The sequence below is a fragment of the Oculina patagonica genome, chromosome 8, assembly GCF_052425735.1.
Source record: "Oculina patagonica isolate OP01 chromosome 8, crgOcupat, whole genome shotgun sequence".
Taxonomy (NCBI): domain Eukaryota; kingdom Metazoa; phylum Cnidaria; class Anthozoa; order Scleractinia; family Oculinidae; genus Oculina; species Oculina patagonica.
The window spans coordinates 20,862,465-20,885,239 of record NC_135765.1 but is presented as its reverse complement, the minus strand read 5'-3'; the positions used below and the strand labels follow the sequence as shown (position 1 = coordinate 20,885,239).

The 22,775-nt window shown below is 36.5% G+C and overlaps 2 protein-coding genes across 6 annotated transcripts in view; one reads left to right on the top strand and one right to left on the bottom strand.

Annotated features, from left to right (window-relative positions):
• Positions 1–14,910, bottom strand: part of LOC144662704 (phospholipid-transporting ATPase IF-like) — a 35,263-nt gene extending 20,353 nt beyond the window's left edge. For all 5 annotated transcript variants that reach the window (XR_013572514.1, XR_013572513.1, XR_013572515.1 and 2 more), the window contains exons 1-22: positions 14,739–14,910; positions 11,975–12,109; positions 9,879–9,968; positions 9,001–9,081; positions 8,082–8,189; positions 7,546–7,674; positions 6,351–6,454; positions 5,980–6,033; positions 5,606–5,670; positions 5,158–5,189; positions 4,952–5,001; positions 4,390–4,528; positions 4,124–4,214; positions 3,518–3,576; positions 3,206–3,262; positions 2,890–2,979; positions 2,268–2,336; positions 1,550–1,648; positions 1,243–1,286; positions 925–993; positions 751–824; positions 339–442 (exon numbers count right to left, since the gene is read on the bottom strand). Coding sequence is in view for 2 of the 5 variants with exons in the window: in XM_078523570.1 (XP_078379696.1) it covers positions 339–442; positions 751–824; positions 925–993; positions 1,243–1,286; positions 1,550–1,648; positions 2,268–2,336; positions 2,890–2,979; positions 3,206–3,262; positions 3,518–3,576; positions 4,124–4,214; positions 4,390–4,528; positions 4,952–5,001; positions 5,158–5,189; positions 5,606–5,670; positions 5,980–6,033; positions 6,351–6,454; positions 7,546–7,674; positions 8,082–8,189; positions 9,001–9,081; positions 9,879–9,968; positions 11,975–12,109; positions 14,739–14,771 (1,776 nt within the window). In the remaining 3 variants the exon portion in view is untranslated. The remainder of the gene's footprint in view (positions 1–338; positions 443–750; positions 825–924; positions 994–1,242; positions 1,287–1,549; positions 1,649–2,267; positions 2,337–2,889; positions 2,980–3,205; positions 3,263–3,517; positions 3,577–4,123; positions 4,215–4,389; positions 4,529–4,951; positions 5,002–5,157; positions 5,190–5,605; positions 5,671–5,979; positions 6,034–6,350; positions 6,455–7,545; positions 7,675–8,081; positions 8,190–9,000; positions 9,082–9,878; positions 9,969–11,974; positions 12,110–14,738) is intronic.
• Positions 14,911–14,965: 55 nt separating this feature from the next.
• Positions 14,966–21,791, top strand: LOC144662719 (negative elongation factor A-like). The gene is made up of 10 exons (XM_078523595.1): positions 14,966–15,376; positions 16,130–16,297; positions 16,841–16,936; positions 17,415–17,542; positions 18,052–18,118; positions 18,358–18,470; positions 18,901–19,044; positions 19,757–19,969; positions 20,539–20,638; positions 21,108–21,791. The coding sequence occupies exons 1-10, from the start codon at positions 14,998–15,000 to the stop codon at positions 21,317–21,319; spliced, it is 1,620 nt and encodes a 539-aa protein (XP_078379721.1). The 5' UTR covers positions 14,966–14,997; the 3' UTR covers positions 21,320–21,791.
• Positions 21,792–22,775: the final 984 nt, after the last annotated feature.

The following is a 22,775-nucleotide window of genomic DNA, read 5'->3' as shown; positions in this document are numbered from 1 at the left end:
ACAATGTGCAAATCAGTTAGCCATTCTTGTACTGCATCCCTCTCCCACATTCATATTCAATCCATGAAACAATTTTTTTCTCCAGAATGACATAATTTAAAAAATTTCAAAAAAACTGGATAGGTTTTGCCGATATTTCAGTTTTATTACAAAAACCTTCCTCAGGGCATACAAGAGTTGACCCTGAGGAAATATCGGCAAAACTATTTCCAGTGTTTTTGAATTTGTTCCTCTCCCACATTCAGTGCACCACACTTGTTCGGAGACCTTAAGGTTTTGTTGCCATAGCTGCCTTGCACGTTTTTTAATGTTTTAGTGAGGAAAGGCACTATACATACCTCTGCATACTCATTGACATGATCAAGAGTATCATCTCTTGGACCAGAGGCCAGTCGATCCAAAACAGCTGTCTCCGCTCCTTTCACTAGCATTACATATTCATCTGCAACACAATTAACTTGTCGGCCATAAATATGTATACACTTTTTCATGCATTTTCATTCTCTGTTTCTCCAAAAGTAAGACAGTGTGGTTGCTGTATTTTTTGAGGGTGAGGATGAGGCTAAGATGAAAATGATGACAATGATCATGGCGAGCATAGTGGTGGTGGTGATAATGATGATGAAATCTCTAAATAGACACATCTCTAAAACAACAATTTTGCAACAAGTCTACATTGTACATGTACATAGTGTACGTAGTTAATTCCTGTCTTTGTAAACTTGTCTGTATTAAGTCATACAATCATACCATTTGGTGACTTGACAATGACACTCATTCTCTTTCTAGTTGAGTCAAATTCAAGAACATGGAGAAGAGTGTACCTGAAATCAAAGACATGGTATTATATCACATTTCATGAACTTTCTGCTATTTGTACGGTCATCATGCCATTTCAATAATAACTGAATGACCTTGACTTACCTTTCAACTACACCATCAACACTGACTTCAATATCATCTCCAATTTTGCCTTGGTATGTAACTCCAAATCTGTTAACAAAAAAGCCCAACAACAAATGAATAAATTTCTGAATTATATAGGAACCATTCACAGCAGGAATGGGGGCCTCGCTGACAATCTATGTTAAGTTCTAGGGATATATAGTTATTGTTGAATGTCTCAACAGAATTAAACAAGAGGCTTCAGAGTTCTAAACGTTTGGTATAATGCTATAATACAGTCATGTCAGAGAGCATTATACAAAGTGTACATAGATGCATAGCACAGTAACAACTTACCTAACAGCTGCCTCTACAAGAGCTTTCTCATCTGGGGAAGAAGCCTAAAACAGTCATAATAACAAGATATTTAATCTTCTCCTTCTTGATCAAACAAGCCACTAAGTTGGGAGCATTTGAAGAAACTGTGCCTGCGCCTTACGTCTCAAGAAACTGTGCCTGCTCAAACTTGTGACCTGAGCCACATGTACTATAACTCACTAAAGCATGTGCAATACAAGTCGCCACACTAAGAGAGAATAAGAAACTTCAACTAACCAATCATAACAAGCAAGATTTCTTGAACCAAAACAGAAGGCTAGGTTACCTGATAGTGATAATCATAGATGGAATTTTGATTGGTCTCTTTTGAAGCTTGCACAGTATGACAGAGGGACAGCGTTAGGAAAAACTGCATAACCTCTGACTGAAAACAAACCACACAAAACATGTATAAGAGTTCGCTAACACATGTCAGTTCCAGTATTTAAAATTGTGAAAAATACATATACCGTCGTAAAAAAATAGCAGATTCAAGATTTTTTCAGCCAGTTCTGCAGCTTTAGTTTCTAAAGGGTGCCAATTGTAATATAGTTATTACAAAATGCTGTCCATGCTTAAAACAGGTTTGACTGAACATGCGACTGTTGCCAAGCATGAAATATGTCCTTTCCATTTTCATTAAATTAAAATAGGTAATAATAATAATAATAATTTAATAATAATAATAAAAGCTTTATTTAACCTGGAAAGAAATCTATCAGCATTTATAAAAATGCTGGTCTTCACAAGAAGTCCAGTAATAACAATAAGGTTTTCTATACATGTAACTCTTATATGTAGCTACAAAGTAAAATATATTGTGTCTTTAATTTAATTTACTACCTGCATGTACCCATCAAGCAAGGGTTTCATTAAGGGCCAGCCACTGGGCAAATAGACTGGCTGTGAACACAACTTTGCGCGCGGGTACCAATTTAGGCCTGCTCCAAACCTGATGAATGCCCTGATCAAGTTGTTAAGAATTTTTAATATTGTCAACTTACAGACACATTCTGAATGGAAACACAGGGACCATCTGTTTGATCTGCCACAAACAATTGACTGTTTAACTCCTGAAACAAATAAACAATGCAAAAACTTTTACATAAAATTATTCAACTAATTTAGCCATATTTACCTATTTACCATAAACCATAATGAGCACAGCATCTAAACCAACAAAGCTGACCTCAATCAACAACCATATTCCGTCAATTGTATCTACCTGTGAATGCACGCACTAAAAACATGTTCTCAAATGACGTCTGCGTTTCAGGTGTCAAACTTTGAAGTTTACCAGACCATAACACAAACCTTTGCACTCAAAATACTCACCATAAACACTGAGTACAGACGAAACTTTACACTTGAAATGATTCAAGTGAACCTGTGTATGCAGTTTCTCAGAAAAAGTCTATATTTAATCTTTCCGCCATTTCGAAACCGGAATGCGTTGAACTTTAAAGTTTGACACCAGATGCTGACATTTGACATCGCATGAAAACATGTTTTTAGCACATGCATTCACAGGTAGATGTAATTGATGGTATGTACATGCAAGTTTTCTATGATAATTATTCCAACCTTAAAAATCAAATAACAACAACAAAATAAGTATTAACTCACCACATATTTCAGGCCATTAATGGAACATTCCCTAAACTGCATATCATTTTCTGTCAGTGTACCAGTCTTGTCTGTGAACACATACTCAATCTAATAAAATTTAAAAACATTGCAACTCCTAGTCACACAATAAAAAAATTAAGCTTATTATGACCATCTTATTTGTTATAAGGAGTCAGAAACATGTCAGTGTGTTTAAACTTTAATGTGCAGATTCAGCATTCTGGCTTTTAAAAGTTTGTCTTCTTAAAGTTATATGTAATTTAAAACAACTTAACACTTGGTACTAAAAATATTACCATACACAACAGTTTACCTGTCCCAGTTCTTCATTGAGATCAGATGTATTGGCAATGGCAGGCTCATCTGTTTCCTAACAGCAACAAAAAACAAAAAAAATTTTGAAAAGCATTAAGCAAACAGTTTATTTATACAATTCATACAACTGTTTTTAAACACTGAAGAAGGAAGTATGTGTAACGCTGTAACCTTGGTGTTTATCTTACAATAGAGTGCCGCAAAAAAATAATCTTTACTGTCTATTTGCTCTTTTTCCAAGTGTTTCATGGCCTTTTAAAATATTTTTTTCTATTAATTTTCATTTTATTTTACATAACAATGTTCTTACCTCCATGTACATTTTTAGGTCCCAAGCAAAAAATAAAGCACCAATGAATTTTTGAAGCTCTAAACAAACAAAAAAACACAAGTTTGACAATTCAATCCTGTTCTTTTGGAAACTACTGAGCTGAATGCCACTGAGCATAGCCTTGGTTGAGTGAAAAGGAGATTTATTCAGGACTGAAATGGCTTAACCTTGCTACTCAGACTGCTTCAGTCTGCTTTATATTGTACAGTTGAATCTTGTTATGTGTCCTCAGTCAGATTAATTGTGACTGATTGTTACATGTAAAAGTCTGGAACTATAATTGAAAGTCTAGCACGTCTATTACATACAGTTACATACAAGATTACTAGTAGAGCAATCCAGAAGTAAGCCAAATCAATTTATTTGTAACAAGCCACATAAACATTGATCATTTAACAAAATGAGTGCCCATAACAATCTGTAGGTACCGGTACATGTACAAAAATGTAACATTCCAATCTGTAACAAAAGCTTAAATCAAACAGTAACAGTTCATCATGTAGATGAAGTAGCTAGGTGATAACTTATAATAAGTTTTAAATACAGGGTATTTTCAGAGGAGAATCCCAAATTATTTCTACTTACCAACTGTAACATACAACGATATGGGAATGACATAGTTGAACAGAATAAGAAATACAAGAAATGTGTCCACCACACCATTAGATCCTGTGAACTAAAACACAACATCATAATCAATCAATTGACTTTATTGAAATGCCTGCTCTAGCTATTAGAGCTGGTTGTGAAACATACCAGGTAACTCAAATCACAGAGTGACATTTCTACAATTTCATTATTAGCAACAAAAGCACAATGCTGCAGTGTTTATGAAACAGTGATAAACGTACTGTGACTTTTGGTTTTTCTTGATAAACATAAGAAGGAGTTCCTGATCTTTGGTTTTGTTTCCAGAACATCAGACCAGCACAAAGTGCTCCTTGACACAACAGCACAACCAGAAAAACAATCAAGAACACATTCATCGTCCTGCAACAAACAAGGAAAGAGTGTTAATTAATTAACTAATTAATTATTAACTAGAGTTAATTGAAAGACAAAGACACTTGCCCACAATTTTTAATTTTTATTTGAAATTTATCAATTTGAGGATTGAAGTATATGGATAGATCCAAGATTTTGGGCGGAAGGGTTACTTTTGAAATTTTTGTGGAAATACTGTAAGTGTACAGTACAGGGTAATCATATTATGGATTAGAGAATATTCATGTATGAAAACCAAAAAAACAACTATTATTAATTTTAAGTTGGCAAAATTTAATTTAATTTTTGCTGAGTCAACAATATTATTTTTACAGATTTAAAAAATTGTTTGGAAAATAACCATTAATATCACATTATCAACATAACTGTACTGCAAAATAAGTGTTTAATATTAGAATAATTCTATACTTCTCAACAGTGGAAAACTTGTGAGCTCCTTGTTGTTGATTCAAAGCCATCTTAAAAGGAACAAAAAAACTTGTTCAACAGTGATAACCAAACAAGGGAATGAATTAAAATGTTAACAAAAACAAAATCAATAGCTAGCACTACAACAGTCAGTGGGTAAAAGGTATGGCCATCAGAACAATTTGAAATAGATCACTGTCTCTAACCTTTGTTTCTTTGCCAGTGTAAACAGCAACACCTACAATAAAACAAAAAAATATCACATTTATCAATCTTAAGCACTAGATTGAAAGGCCCTTGCCATTGTGCTTAATATGTTGTGTCTGTTAACATGCACCTATACATGTATGTGACAATCTACTGCAGCTGCAATGTTCAAGCGTCCCTTGGCAGCAAGTCAGTTAGTGCTTCCAAAACCAGGATTACAAAAACAGTGGTCCACAGAACATCTACATAAAATTTGTACAGCTGTATATTTATAGGCAAATAGATGTTGTTGAAAAACACAAGAACAGTCACTGCAGTTATTACTTTTGGCCTAAAAATGTAATAATTTAATGCACACAACAACAAGCTAGCAATACTATTCTTTAAAATTATGTAATAACTATTTTAATTTTTTTTTAATTTGTGCTACAACAGGTATTCAATTACCAAAAGTGTAGACAGAATTCTTTAACCTTGCTCCTCTCAAAAGCAGATTTTGTGGACCTAAAGCCCTAATAGAAGAAACAACAAAATTAGACATAATTATCATAATAAAATAATGAACTTGAATACAAGATAATTTATAAGAAAAACAAAGAAAATCAAACTAGTCTAAAATCATTTCTAAAGTTCAACATCACATACTCACATGATCAGTGACTATGTTTTCGTACACAAACATTAATTTTCTTGTAACAATATTCACATAATTTATATCATATTTAATGTCCCGTCACATGATTGTTTCTGATAAATTATTTAATAACTCTGACTTTTAAGTTTACTGGTAATAGCAACCATGGAAGAGGCATCTTACTTACTTAACAACTGGTTCTCCACCTCCTCTTGGAGTTATGATCATTCTACCTGAAAAACTTAAGTTACAACAAGGTACTGTTTAGAACAATAGCATGAAATGTGCCAGTAATGAGGACAAGACAATAGCGATTCCAAATGGTTTAATGGCAACAACGATGCATGTAGCTACAAAATAGCAGCCAAAAAGATGTTTGCTGGGTTGAGAAAAACAAATCATGCATATGCGGCTAACAATGCCCTTCTAGCAGTGCACCTCGCAAAATTTATGCTACCGGTAAGTTGATATTTGTGTGAACTGTTTCCTCAATTGTGCCTGAGTTTTTGCATGTGGTCTTTAATTTAATAGGAAAACAAAAGAAGATCCCCAGCTTACCTGTAGAGATCTTCCTGTGGATGCTGACACTCCACATGTGCCATCAAATGTGACAGCTCTTCAGGAGACTGCAAAACTGCTGTGTCAGAAAGTGCACTGCGCACCTACAGAACAACATTAATAATCATAATCAGTCAGCAACTTAATAACTTCAGGACAACAGATCCCCTCCAGGTCAATGTGTCAATGGCTGTTTTTATACTAGAGACGGGTTACCTGTCTAGACGAGCTTTGGAAAAATTTTGTTGCTCGTCTGGTTATGCGTCTTTAGTATAAAGACGGGCACAAGATGCTTGACGTGACTAGACAAGCTTCCTTTCGTTATCCGTCTTTCAAGACGCATTTCGAAAAGTAGCTCGTCTAGACGGGTAACTCGTCTTGTGCCCGTCTTTATACTAGAGACGCATAACCAGACGAGCAACAAAATTTTGCCGAAGCTCGTCTAGACAGGTAACCCGTCTCTAGTATAAAAACGGCCAATGTCTGATGGTCAGTGCATAAGAACAGGAGTTCAACAAATAGAGTCCAGTTGAAGTTATTAAACAGAACTGGAAGTTAGTGTACTGTTTAAAAGCACTGATCTTAGTTTTTAGTATTAAACATTACAACTACTATGCTACTCTTTGTTTGTACCCCAGAGCCTCTGAGAAGGACTATTTTGATAAGTTACGGATTGTGGCTAAGGTCTGCATTTAATATGCCAAGACTTTGTTGTATGTATAGTTCCATAAATTATCCATATACCTTCCCATGAACTTAAGGGATTTTTCCTAAGTCCTCCCACCCCACCCATTTGGAAATTTCAATAAAGCTTCATACATTTCCTAACAGTTTTTGGCCTTTGAGACTGCCCCACCCCCAGGAATTTTTAATCCCTTCTGTGGAGGGAGTATGGACGTTTTCTGGAGCCACAACATGTAATTTTGAACAGAAAAAAGCCTGGGAAGGAAAAAAAAAAGAGTTTTTTCTTGCATTCTTTGAAGAACCCCATCCCCATCCCCTCCTCTCTGCACCCTTCCCCCCTCTAAGAAAAAAACACTTTAAGGTTATAAAAAATGATTTGAGAAATCTAAATCAGTGCTGCATTTCAAGCTTTCCCACAGAAATTATACAGAATGAGCAAAAACCATGCTCACCACTAACAATGAAGAAAATAAAAATGGAAATAGGAATTTGTTTATATTTCATGATGTACCTTTAAGTTTGTTTCACCATCCAAATTAGCGGTTGTAATATAACAAGTTCCTTCTGCATCATCACAGGACATGACCACAAGATCACAAGGAATCTCTTCATCATCTAACACCTGAACAATATCACCAACCTGCACAAAGAGTTAGCTTTTACTGTCTTGTGATTATACCCAATCATATCTTTTTAGACGTATGCTTTGGAACACATTGGACGAGTTTGGTCCAGCTATAGTTGGTACTTTGACAAGACCCAGTTGAGCCTAAATACGGCAAGGTCTCTCAGCAAGACCAACAAGCCTGATTTTATACTACTGAAACATGACTTGTACAAAGACAGGATGATTAAATATATTATACCATAATCCAACAATACGGTAGTCCCTCAGTGACTTGAGATCACAAAATAATCAGGACAGTGGACAAGGCTTCTGATTGGCTTATTCAAATTTGGGTACAGTCATTCCAATAAGCATACACCAGCCAAATGTGTGTGATTTTAGAAAGTACACTCATGTACCTGTTACATGTACAGTCTCACCTTGACATTCTTGGATGGAATATCCTGCACTCTTCCCTGTCGTATCACCTTAGTTGGCCTGTTGTTAACTTCTCTATCTGCCTTATGACGGAGCCAGTCTTCATAACCCTTGAAAGAAAAAATACAATCCTTATGACACCCTTAAATGACAGCATTAAGCTCAAGCTATACTGCACACTGCCTTTTGGTACAGTTTGCTATGCTTTTTTTCCTTGGCCAATTCACTATTAATATAAATGTGGCTAAATAGAATTCAGCCTATGCTTGAGCCAATGGTTCCTGGTGGGTGCAACGCTCAGGGTTGCCACAAATACCTTTGTGTTCATAGAATTGTGCATGGCTTCAACATATCTAAGTCCCAGGGGGGTACTTGGGATTTCAAGTGACAGGGATGATCGGAAAAATTTGGGGGGTTTAAAATTTTCGATTCCGGGACTTTTTTGGGTTGAAGAATTTGGCAAGTATTTTTGGGGGTGGCTTGATTTAAGAAGGGATTTTTTTGGGTATAAAAACAATCTAAAGATTTGTGGTAGTACACGTTTCTAGTGTTTTTCTGTGTTACAGCATTACCCCTTTCTGGAAATTTAAGGGTCAAAATTTGGCGTGGGATTTTTAGGGGTTAATTTTTGGTCCAGGGATTTTTGGGGGGTTTTGTTGGAAGCCCTAGGGATTTTTTTGGGTCTTGATTTTTGCCCCCATTTGATCATCCCCGTCACTTGAAATCTCGAGTACCCCTCTGGGATCTAAGGCACCTTCGAATTCCCCAGCATATCTAAGGCACCTTCCCCAAAGGGAGACCGGTGGCATAGAAAAGCTAATTATGCATGAAGTGACCCAATTAATTATGAGAAAGGCAACAGAGTTGCCGAAAATTTAGTTTTTTCTAAATATACATTTTATAACATCTTTTAATACACACCTGTTTAATTGCAGTGACTGTTATTACAAAGACTAGAGGAAGAATGCTTGTCACTGGACTCACAGGGCTGTCAATTAACAACTACAAAATGACAAGTAAATGTTTGTTACAGTGTAAGAGAAAGTAATGTAAAAAAGTAATGTAGTAAAGTAATGTAGTTGACTTACATACTCATTGCATGTGTTATCGTCATTTACATAATTTGTAGTTTACTGTATAAAACAACTTTACTCCACAGACAAAATAATTTTTTTTTAAAAGAAAATATATTAACTGTAAACCATAACACTGTGCAAAACATTCTAATGAAGAAAAGACAGGTAGTTATTCGCACAATGTAAATAACAATTTCTTTTGTCAAAGCTTTGGCAGTAAATAACCCTGATTGTGATACATGTACTAACCACCTGATAAACAATAAATCCTGTGAAATTGCATGGAATATCACCTGATACTTAGCTGACAAGGCCTGTAGGTTGAGTTAGCTAAAATCGCACAACAATATATTCTTGAAGATTGTGCAGGATAATTGTTTTATTATTCAACAAATTATCAACAAAAAATATTTTACAGCAAGCTACATATACATACATCAAAGGATATGTTGTAACAATGACTTTCTGACCACATATTGGCAATGTGACAATTTGTTGAATAATAAGGTCTATTATTTGCATTGAAACTTAAACAAAAACTATGTGCACCAGAATATAATGATCAGAAGTTATTTACAAAATCACTGTGAAGAAACATTAGGTTTTGAGAACAAAAAAGCCGCTAGTTCAGACAACACAAATGGTGGTAAGGTTTACATTGCTCTAGACAGCATGGCGTTCAGTGTCTCAACATTGTTGTCCAAGACTGTAGCTTGTTCTTACCTGTATCACACCAATGCAGAGGAAATAAAAATTTGCAATTCTACGAAACTGCTCAAACAAATTCTTTGGCAAAAAATTCCATATTGTGTACTGCAATAAATAATAAATTGAAAAATTAAATAAATTTATTTTATTTAGTGAAATTGATGGTAATAGTAAGAGAATTGCTTGGAATGCACCTTTTTTCTTTCACATTTAAACTGGTAAATGTTAAAATGCAGACACCCGATGTCCTGAAGTGTACTTGACCTACAAAGTTTTACTTTCACGCCAAGGTGGTGGATATGCAATAAAAACTACTCCACACTTATACAAATAACAATAGAACATTTGTCCTATGCCTCATTCTCTAAGGTACTGAATTAAAACTGCATACATTTGTCCATTTGTCCCCACAGAGACAAGGCAAAGCAATAATTTAGTTTAAAATGAACAAGATAAAATGTGACAAAACAGCTTGTAACATGTACTTGAATATAATTATTTGTGCAGTGTCTAATTATAAAGAAACTAATCAAAATTATGTATTAATCCTTTTTGGATCACTTTCACATAAAAAATAACTTTCGCTTGAGAAAAAGTTATACTTCTGACCATTAAACATTTAGTTTATACGGTGGAACCCCGATATAACGATCCTCAATATAATGATACGTAATTTCGATATAATTAACAATTATTCTTTGAAATCGAGGTGAATATTCTGCCGCTATTCACCGAGATTTCAAAGAATAATTGTTTTAGTATATACACATGAAGTGATCTCAACAGCAAGCGATCTCAAAGTTTTCAGAAGGAAACCATTTAAAGTCGATTTAATTGACCTCTCAATTCATGCGTGGAAAACGTACATACAAGAGGCACTAACCGACATGCGCGAAACAGTTTACAGAATCTTCAAACATGGCAAATCTAGTTAATCTTCAATAAAATCCTCGTCACAATCTAGCAAAATGGTCCTTTAACACCACTCAAACCTGCAATCTGAATCAAAAACCTGCTTGCAAAACATTTTGACCGTTGAATCAAAGCTTTTGAAGTTCACTTGAATTGAAAATTGAAAGAGCAGTTGGCGAAGGATCCACCTGAAAGTTTGGATTATACTGAATGTGTGCAGAACTGTGGTGACAACTGGATGTTGTCTTGCACAAAGACGTTTTCCTGAATATTCGTGGAGGATCTTGGTTGAATAACACTTGATGTTGCTGCCGATAAATCTGCGGTATTCATTTCTGCCGATGCCGGGCGAATAGCGACTTGACGGTAAGCAATTGTTTATCGTTTTAGTACTCGAGTTGTGTGGACATTGTGCTGCAAATTGCGAAATATGTAGTCTTCTCTTACTTTAAAAACCATCAGGCCAAATTTCTTAGCCTTTTTTTGTCTTTTCTGGTTCAGCATCTTCTTGTATTCTTAGTATTTGCGATTCAGAAACGCCGGCGAAACGCGAGTTTATGCCGGCCATTTTGTTTCAGTTTGGATCAAGCATTATTCACTCCATAGGGAGTGAATAATGCTCATTAGCCCGAGATAGCGAACCAATCAGATTGCTTGAAACACCAAGATCACTGAGTGTGTATATACTAACAATGGATATTTTGTGTCCCGGCAAAAGTTACAGTAAAATGTATGGGACAGAACCCCGATATAACGATCTTCGATATAACGATATTCCCGATATTACGATGAGAATTCAGCGGACCGAACGTAAAATCCTCCTGATATAACGATATTATCAGTACACAGTCACAGTCACAATTTATTTTCAAAACATCAAATTTAATGCAATAACATTACAGTTATTGAGTGATTTCTAACGTTTCTGACAACAGCTTTGTACAATGATATACGAAAATGATACTGTGTTCTAAGCTTCTTTATCAAAACTATTCTCTTTATCCTCATTTAATATGCAGTATTTATTAGGTTTACCCCATTTTAACAATATTTTCGGCCATATTTCGGCCATATCGTTATAACGGGAGTTTCGATATAACGATTTCTCAATATAACAATAAAATTTTACTGCTCCCTTGGCATATCGTTATATCGGGGTTCCACTGTACACACTCAGGTGAATTACGATAGAAACTAACCTTTGCAGTAACAATCACATTGTCAGCATATCTCCTTTGCTTGACTTCAACATCTTCATCATCGCTAGGATACTTGTTCAGTACATAAACAGTGCGCCACTCATCTTCATATCGTCTTCTGCCAGGAAGAAACCCCTTAAACAAAGAAATATATTTTAATAAAACTTTAGAGAACAATGGTAGATGGTGGATCAGACATTTAAATAAAAATTAAATCAAACTTAAAAATAACAACAACAATCAAATTTCTATTTTTTCTCACCCTGCAGGGTGAGCCAAGCAATAGAAAGGCTAGGCCATGTTGTAAGAATGTCATCATGAAATTAAAGTAAAATACCAAGATTGTGTTGAAAAACAGTGATTCCTTTATAAACAGCACTCGTGTGAAATGCATACATTTACATAATAAACACTTTTTAGAGGCAAAACATTTTATCCACATGCTGACTTTTATTTAGTTTTAGAACCATTTTGCATTCAAGAACTATCTAGAACAATCTAGAAGTTTTATTGTACCGGTGCAAACTGCAGGTTTTCGTAGTTTTTGTGCTTGCATCAGCTTTTGTGCTTACGTTAAATTAAAGACTTTGTTGTGTGTGGTTTCTGGCTGATAGCGGAACCTTTTTAGCATGGTTTTCATTAGATTGCACTAACATACATGTAGGCACCCATAGGTCAACTTAGAAGGGAACAGCCAAGGGAGGATGTGGCAAAGAACCATAAACAAGAAGATCTAGATGAAGTATCTCAGATTTAAGACATGGAGGAAGGCAGCAGGGCTGTACATGTACCTAGGATTTTTTTGTCTGCGGGGGCATTTTTTGACTGTGGGGGAAACTCCATACACCTTTAGTTTTCTTAGTTATTTTCTTTAGTTTTCTTAGCTTCTTTAGTTTTCCTGGCGGGGGCAACTTCCCCCCCCCCCCCCACACACACACACACACACACACACTCCCCCTTGCTATGTACACCCCTGGGTAGGAGCTGCGGCTAGAGACATGGTGGCTTGGAGGAGGACCAGCGACTCCATTCTGTACATGGGGAGAGAAAGGATTGCTAATGACGACAGATCTTCTAGTCTCACTGATAACACATTGCACAACAGAAGAGAGTACTTATACGCCTTGTTATAGGCAGCTGTCAAGTTAGTACTTAGCATATGATTGACACCACCCTCAAACAGTAAAATGCTCTATTGTTAAGTGTCTTTGCAGGCATGCTAAATGTCTTGTCAGTAACAAAATGGTCTATTTTCTCCAAGAAAAAAATCTGTCGTCTGGTGTCATTTGACTACTATCAAAATCGTCAACTTTTTCTTTTTCTTGATGAGATGTGCTAGTTAGTGTAATTTTATTAACACCACTCATATGTTGTTTCAAAATTTAAATCATAAAGGAAAAATGAAATTCATCAGAATTCTGGCCCTTGTAATTAAATGACAACATTTTGCTTGTGTGCTATTATATTTTAATTCTTGAAGCTTTATAAATTATCATAATTATACAGAATTCATATTTTTTTACTGCAAATAAGTTTGTTTGTTAACCCGCACTGTTGACATTGCAGGGGGGATATAACCTTGACAATTTGCTGTATATTGCTTTATTTTTATTTGCTAGGGTTCAGAACAGAAAAAATTTCATAACCTGAGACACACTAAATTACATGTACAGTATGGTTGTCTAATTCATTCTCAGCTTCACCAAGAAATAGGACCCACATCAATTATTAATTAACAACCACAAAATTTGCTTCCCATGTCTGCACGTTTTACAGTAAAACATTAAGATACAAGTGAAGATTATTCGTTAAGCAACATAATCCCTTGAGGTATACCAGTAGAAATAATAATCCTACAAAACAAGACTTTCGGTTTCAGACGCGCCAGAGATGCGGCTAAATTTTACGGTCACATAAAATATTCATTCTGTTGACCCACTCACCGAGCAACCACCAAAACCATTTTGTAATGTCTGCCTGCACTTGAAGAACTACAACTTAACTGTTAAGGACTTTGGCGTCACGAATAAAAAAAAGAACAAAGGCTTTTTACAAAAACGCATTTAAAACGCGAAACACAAAAGCTGGAGTCATCTGGCTAATTCACAATTGACACCGGCATTTTAGAATAAAATTGAGCCTTACGTAAGCCTTCGCCTACCAAGTTTCCGTGCGTTTGTTAATTATATAAAGCTTACCCGACGCAAAGCATTAAAAGAGATAAGTTTTCTACAGAAATTTGAAAAGCATGTATTGTATAATGTGCTGTGAAGTACAGATATATTAGGTAAATTTTAAAACCGCATTTAAAACTCGTAGGAGTGTTTATAGCAGTCCGCCAATCGTCTCCATCACTACACAACACAAACACTACCACATAAGCTCACATAATCACCTTCGCACTATTTGTAAAATTATCCGTATTATTGACAGTTCTTGAAACCAGCCTAGATATGTTTTATCTTCCTGAAAGTCAAACTTTGCTGTTAACTTTGCCAGCGCAAATGTTCAAGGAATATTATTCACACAAACAAAACAAGTTCCACTACAGTACATAATTTACTACTCAGCAGACTGCAGACTACAGATACAAGACGACTCTGCTAAATAATTTAGTTAAATGACACATCTTTAAAACTTGGGTTAAGAGACAAGAAAGACCTGAGGTTTCTTTACTTTTACGCATACAAAATTCTATTCCACTGATACACCCGAACACATAGATCACGTGCGGAAAGCTGGCGATAGTAAAAGTTGCACATACCAACAGGCGATCCTTGAGCCTTCCAAAAGGCATTGATAGCTAGCTTCCTTCTTCTACACAGGCGACGCAAGTTAACTAGACGAAAAAACATTTAAATCGCAACAATATCATACTGAAGTTGGTTGCCGCTCTGTGTTTTTCCACCTGTGTCTGTACTTATCAACGCGGAAGATCACAGCAACTTGCTAAGAAACCTCCCCTTTTCCGATAGTGTCCCGAGGACCACCCCCAGGGTAAATGTTTTGTACGACATACAAACATGGCGTCCGTTCGCCAGGCAGACACGGCATTGTGGCTTCATAACAAGTTATCCACGGACGATTCGTGGTCTGGTAGCAGTTTACGGTCTTTACTAACTCAGGATGTTCTTCGTAATATCCCTGAATGTTTTCATAGACTTGAGACTCAGGTGAAAGTCAAATTATTGATGGCTTTTCTTCACCTTCCTCGTCGAGTCATGGAAGAAACTAGCAGTGAAATGTGCGAGGTATTTGAGATTGGCAGCCAAGATGAAGACGAATGGGTTCGAGTTTTATCAGAGATATTAAAATATTACCCGAGTACAGGAATGCTGAATGTTCAACTGGGGCATGTCAGTCCTGTGTTTGCAGAGGTGGCAGAGGAGATCAAGAAAACAGGTATACAAATTGGCAAAATGTAAAAGCTTATACATGAAGGTCCTTATAGGAAAGATATATGTTTACAAACATTATTTTTGTTATTTAATGTCCAAAAAGTTAAACAAAAGAACTTGTTGATTCTAATGTGCCAACCACAGCACTATAGACTGGTGACCCCAGCCAATAAATTCCCTGGTTGGCACATTCATAAATATGATGGGTGACGTCACCGGTATCTTTGCAGTATGAATGGGCATCAGCATAATATTCTTGACCTGTTGACTTATTTTGATAATGTGACTACAGTTGAACCTCTATTAAGTGGCCAGTTATCAAAGTCCCGAAAGTATTGCCAGTATAATATTGTAAATGAAACCCTCATTTAGCGGCCAACTCTAAAAGGCAGCCATGGCCACCTTCTGGGTGTCCCAATGAGGGTCTTTCTTCACGTAACTTGGCCTTGTTTTCGAAAACCTAATGACAGGTAAGAGTCCGAAATGTGACTGATTAAAACATTCAAACACACGCTTAATCATCTTGACTTGCAATTGATTCCGTTGTCACTAAGCTAAGTAAAGATCTTTTGATTTCCTGGCAATAAAGTGATGTTTCTACTATATAATTTATTATTTTGTGGGGTTTGAACACTGTTTTTAGCCCAGGGAATGGGGATTTGATCAACCAAAACCTCAAAAGTTTAAATGTTTTGGGGGGAGGGGTGGGTCTAAGTACAGATCATTGACAATCATTTGGGTTCATTGTCGTTATTAGTGGCAGGTCTTTCTGATGGTGGATCCAGTCTTCTTCCTCTGGAGTGTCTATATTTAAACAGAACAGCACTTGTTGCCATGGTAGGACCCCAGCCTCCTCTTCCAAAACACTTCACACTAAGAAGAAAACCAAAATCTGCTGCACTCAGAGCAGAGCTCACACAGAAAGGTATCTATACATTTGGTTACATTTTATAAGCATTTATTTTGTGGGATCCTTTTAGATGTATATAAATATCTTGTATCAGACACTTCTCCTAAATAGACACCTTTCCTGTCTAAGGGTGACTGCTTATGAGACGTTTGATTGTAATTTTAACTATAATAAATTTTGGAAAAAATTGGCTCTGGGCTTTACAAAAAAGGCAAAAGCCTGACAAAAGTGCCTTTTATCACAACGATGATTAATGGGATCTGAAACCAAATCAGAATGAAAAACAACTGCAAGAAATAACAGCATTTCAGAGCAGGAATAGATTTTTAAATCTACGGTACTTGCCGAGTGGGGCAGTAAATTTCAATGTTCACTGGCCCTCTCCTAAATATTTCTTGCTGGTACTCAGATCCATACATTGGTCCTGGGTTTTTCCTGCTCTGCATTTAAATATTTTACAGTTCTAGGGAATGGAGGAGGTAAATCATGATAGGGCGTTTTTGTAAATAATGGACACATACTATATTGTTAACATTCATTTTCATTTTGCTTTTGAAGCCAGTGAAGCTATTTCAGCGCAGAAGAAAGGACTTGGAACTTCTCTAAGTTCAGGCCACAAACTTCAGTCTTCTTCCAAAAAGTTTGAAGCCCCAGGTAAGTAGAAGTATTCTCAGTGACTATTACCATTCTAATTCAGCTGAAGCCAAAACCACCAACTTTACTGTTCCACTTGATCATATGTGCAGGTTTTAGCATCATTTTATTGGTAAGTAATGTGCTGTAAGTAGTGAACGCACTTGATTATACTGTGAACAGTGACAATGCATCGTTCAGTAATCTGCTGTAAGTTAGCAATAAAAGTGTATTAAAGAAAAGTGTGCAGGGTTTACACTGCTACTAGAATTGCTGGAAAACTTTGGAAATTTGAAATTTCTTTCAGTAGCTGTGGAAAACTCCTGGATTTTTCTCTATGTGTTAGCTGGAATGCAGAATGTATGCAATAATTGCTTTGGTTTTAGTTTTAAAGCCAAACCATTTATTTATTTATTACATGATTATACAGGGGTGTATGCATGAGATTGTGTGCCTCTTTGTTTATTGTTTTTGTTCATTTTGTCATAAATTATCACAGTAAGAGTAACACCAAGAATGTCAAACACCTCAAGTTTCCGCCCAACACCCAGCAGAGCGACTACATCAAGTGGCTCATCCAGAAGCATTATTTCTGCTGCCACACTTAAACATCATGGAAGAACAAAGGCAAGCACCTCTACTGTGAAAATGTGCTAGCTATTCCTTCTCCTCTTTACATTATAGACTTGCTAACTTCAGTAAAATCTTTGCTATGGTGTAGAAGAGCTTTAATGTATGTTACTCATTAGTCATACATTGTTAAAAAAATGCATACATGTACAAACTCAATTACTAAATTTACATTATTACTGGTACACAGAATTTGCACCACAACTTACATACATGTACATAATTTCTTGATTTTGGATAATTAGGCAATTTTTTGCAACAGTCAATTATAATGCAAATTTGAAAACTTTGTTTACCTGCATTTCCTTATTGAAGAAAAAACTCCATTTGTGTGACAATCAAATGTTTTGCAGTTTAAAAGAGATCTTGAAAACTGGATGTGGCAAAAAAATTATCAGTTAGGTTTGAATTGGGATTGGCTTCTAATTTAATATTTGATTTACATACGTAGCATAGTTACATGTATGGTTACCGTATTTCTTTTCACCATATCTGTCTTTCATCAGCTTTTAGACATAAATGAGCAGCCAATTGGAGGAGGCAGAGAACTCAAGAGAAGAAAGAAATTGGCAGGTAACAACAACAGCACAGTCTAATATTTAAAAGCAATCATTTTTCTTTCATGTGTACAGGTTTTATCATTAAAATATTACAGCTGGCAGTCAGTCAGTCTCTTCCTATATGTGTCTGTCTATATGGTCTACAGTCTGTGTAATGTTAAGTTAAACCACGGACAAAATTGAAGCCAGGGTAAGGCTGAGATGCTTTTTAAATAATCAGGTGTGATTAGTATATGTTAATATTAATTATAGAATCAGAGCAAGGAGAGGAGGCAAAACACAAAAAAGTAGACAACCCCAAACCACTAGAACCAAGCACACCAGATTATGCTGCAGGCCTGGCACCAGTAGCTCAACCAAACAAGGTATTTATTAAACAAAAGTGAAATGAAATAGGTATGAAAGTGCCAAAATTGTTTTTTTTTTTTTTTTTTTTTTTTTAAACAGCTGTTTTCGGCAATACAATTGTAGCTCTACTTGGGTGGTAAATAACGTCACCAAAGAAATATTTATTAAACAGTTTATATTGTATATGCAACAACCCTGACCACAAAATCTGTGCAGGTTGAAACTGTGTAGCCTTCAGGAATCATTTGGGAAGCATTCATCCATTTTAGAGACCCAGAATGGCATGCAACTAGACATTATAACATTGTTTCAAATTATTTTACATTATGTATGAAGCCATATCCATTCCTACAATTAAGTTTGTTGTACAAAGTATTAACATATCATCCAAGTAGATCAGTGTAACCATAAGATGCCTTTTTGATTGAGTTGTTTGTTATTTTTAAGCCTCCTTCCAGTCCAGAGCCACCATCGTCAAGCATGGCGCCTCCATCATCTACTCCATCTTACGCCCCACAGGCTGCATCAACCCAGGCTCCCTCGGCCGATACACTCAGTGAGAGTACTATTAACCTCAAGAGAGAGTTGGAGGTAAAGTTCTTCTGTCTAAGTTTTTCGCTTTAACACATAAAGTTCTGTTGGCTGTCAGTGTTCCAATGTAACTCTTTCCCAGTGTTGAAATAAGAAGAAAAACATTTTCCTCTTGTCTGCAAGCAATTGACAATGATAAACCTTGTGCTCACAGATAAACAAATGTGATCGTTCATTTACTTAACATTTTTTAAAGAGTGCCTTTGGCCATTTTGACTGAGTAAAACTAAAGATTCCTGAACTGTTTGCAAGCATTAACCATTTACTGGTTCAATATCTGCAGGTGATATCTCGTGTCAAAAAGAATAATAGTGCTTTTTACCTGAGAAGAGAAAAAAAGACGTATTGAATTTGAACTAAAGTGACTGATTGGATAAGGTTTTTGTGATATCCAGAGTAATCAAAGTCGATGTAATTCTTATCAGTCACGCGAAGCCTTAGGCAATAAATTTATTGAAGACGGCTAATGTACAGTTGCACTATAGATAACACCAGTCAAGTCACGTGTACTACTTACTTAGCTGTGTGCTTGTAAAAATAAGATGCTCTTTCAACACGCGCGTACTAATTGTGCCTTCCCAGCATGCACTCGCTTATCTGCTAGCAGATTATTCCTTTGCTGTTTGACTGCGCTGATTCCCGGAATTAGTTTTAAGGTTCTTATCCAATGAGAAAAGAGATATTAACTACAATGTATAATTTGTTTCGTTAGATGCACATGGAACAACAACGTCAGTTGATGATGAGAGAGCGACAGCAAAAACAGGCTGCTGCTGCAGCGGCAATGGCGGCAAGTTCTTCGAGTTCTTCAACACCAGCTGTCAGTGACTCTACAAGAACCCCTGCTGCGTTATCCCCTGGGGCTACAAACACTCAGCAGCAGCAACAACAACAACAGCAAGCCAAGCGGCAGCTTACACTTACGGTATGTTTGCTCTAGCCTGCAATATGCTTCTGTACTACTTAAGTTCAGTCCATGTAACCTAGCAACGTTTGGCAAAACACTGACTCGTCCCCAGTCGTCTCTTACGAGAAATCCTTTACGACTTGCAATTTTCCTGTAAGAGACAACTGGGAACCAGTCAGTGATACAACAAACATGAGTCTGAGTTGTTATAACCACGAGACCTGTATCTTTTGCCGGGCTACCTTCGTAGGCAATCAGCAGGTTGATCTTGTTGAACGTATTTAGCCATATATTCGACCTATACGCTTTTTGCACTTACATTTTTGTATCACGCAATCGTGGGTAAGGAGTGTATGACCCAAAAAAAGTCTGCATACTAAGGTGGCTCATTTCTAGCATAAGTCCGACGTCTGAGCCCCGACGAAGTGCTAAAGTCAGCTTTCCAAATCCGCTGCAGCGACTCATGGATTCTTTTCAAGGTTTTTCACTTGCCTGTCCACGTAGCATTGACAGTTAATAAAATAGAAGGTGCCAATCTCGGCGCTGGGTTATAAGACTAACCAAGTTTCCTTCCATTTGTTTTTTAGCGGGACCAAATGTTAGCTGCTCATGAAATGTTTAAGAATGCAAACCGTGTGAGTCGAGCAGAAAAGGCGCTCATTTTGGGATTTATGGCCGGTGCACGGGGTAAATAAACATGTTTTACATTTTTTACTGAGAATCAAAGTCGATAAAATTTATCATTTAGGTAAAATAACGGTAAAATGACAAAGTAGAATGTGGCAAACATGAAATAATCAACGTTAAATGGGTTTCCTGTGTCTAATATACTTGCCGCACAACACTGAGAATTGCAGTAATTGACGGTAATGATGTTTAGTAAAAAGCCTAACAGCTCGAGTTTGTAACGTAGCGTGACACTCTTTTTACCCAATGTAAGAGCGTAAGTTCCATTCAATGTTTTTTCTTTTTCTTATTATCGTAGTCTATATGCTTGCATATTTGATGGAGCGAATTTTATTGTTTTGTTTTTCTTTCTTTCTTTTTAGTTTTAAATTGAGGCTATGCATTTATTTTTGTAGTTTTTTAATGCTTGAAGAAGTGCATCGTAATTTCATTAACCTGTTATTAAAAGTTCTTTGTTTGTCTCTTGTAGAAAAGCCCTATGCTCATCAAGGTCCCATAATCACCATCAAGCTCAGTGAAAACACGGAGACGGTGACAGCATCAGACGGGACACAACAGATGCAGCTGGTGGAAATGCTCTTTGAAATGAACTATGACTCAGGTCACTGGCGCAGACTCAAACGGACCAGAGTAGTGTCCAAACATGGCGCGTCAGCAACTCCAGCACAGAAAACCACCTGATTCATAACGAGAGTACAGGCCAACTAAGTTATCTTTCAGCAGCATTGTTCAAGTCTGTTTACAAGGTGTACCAGACAACGCGGTAACGAGACAAAGACGCGCGATGGAAGGCGTGAAGTTCGCGCGCGAGTCTTGAGGGCTCGCAATGGCAAGCGAGGCAAGAAGTAAAAAAATTGACTGTCACCTTTTTACTCTCTTCAATGTAGAGACGTCGGAGCGATTCTAAAATAACAGGCCACTAGTAAGCTGTATTACTTGTTGGCACTCCTTCTTTGGTATTCGCGTACAAACGCTATTTGCTTCAAATTGTGTAATTTAATATTTCTCTATTACTGAGAAGCTCTACGGAGGACAGAGACAAACAACCAACTCATTTCGACCAGGGAGCCTGATAGGCTGATTTTCAGACACTCCGAGGTCGCTATGCGGTAAAACCGTAAGAAACGTAAAATAAAGTACTTTTGTTTGCCAATGTACGTCTAATTGATTCTGCTGTATACTGAACTCCGTTGTCATTGGTTACACGTGAATTATTTCTCATTCTGTAACATAACCGTAAACCCTAAAAGGTTTTCTTATTACCGTTTTTGTGTGTTTAGCCCTTATGGACTAATTGGGGACACAATTAAAATACCTAAAATACTATTAAAAATACCTAAAATACTAAAAATACCTAAAATACTATTAATCGCTGTTTCGTTTTAACATCCGCATGACTTAATTACAAGATTTCCACAAACCATAACACTCCATCAGTGATCAAATGATGCTGAACTACACCACTTTCTTGCCTAGAACTGAACATAAAATGTACAACTCTTGTGTAACAATGAGCAACAGCAATCCCAACCTTTCCCTTACCCACAACTGTTGAGGCAATCAAATATTACAGATATGTTGATTGATTACCAGCTATACTGCTGCTGTTCTTCCAGATGGCAGCATAGCTTTAAAAGTGATGCCAAAAGTACATATAAAACAAATGGGTAGCGTCAGTATGCCTGGCTATCTGTGAAACAACAACCACGCAGCCACATGTACATATTGTGTACCTATTACACCAAACGTGACTCCATTTGAAAAGAACGAGTTGCATCTGAGCTATAAAACTCTTGAAGTGCTATGCGCAGACATGATGAGAAGTTGTTTAACAATCTTACAACCTCTACCTCAAAAGAAGCTTAATTAAATATGTAGACTGTAGTACATCACTGATTATGCAATCTCTTTATAAACCTTCTATTATTTCCACTTTTATATAAACCTGATATCCTGGTCAAAAAATGTTTTGAAGCTTGAGTGATCTTGAGTTTGGCAGGCTTGAAATAAGTCTCACAGACAAATTATATAGCCGCTCCAAACATAAAACCCGTCTCGCTGGTACAACGAACGAAAAACGCACAAAATATTTCCTGAATTTGGAAAAAAAGACAAGCCTCGATCCACATAAGTTAAT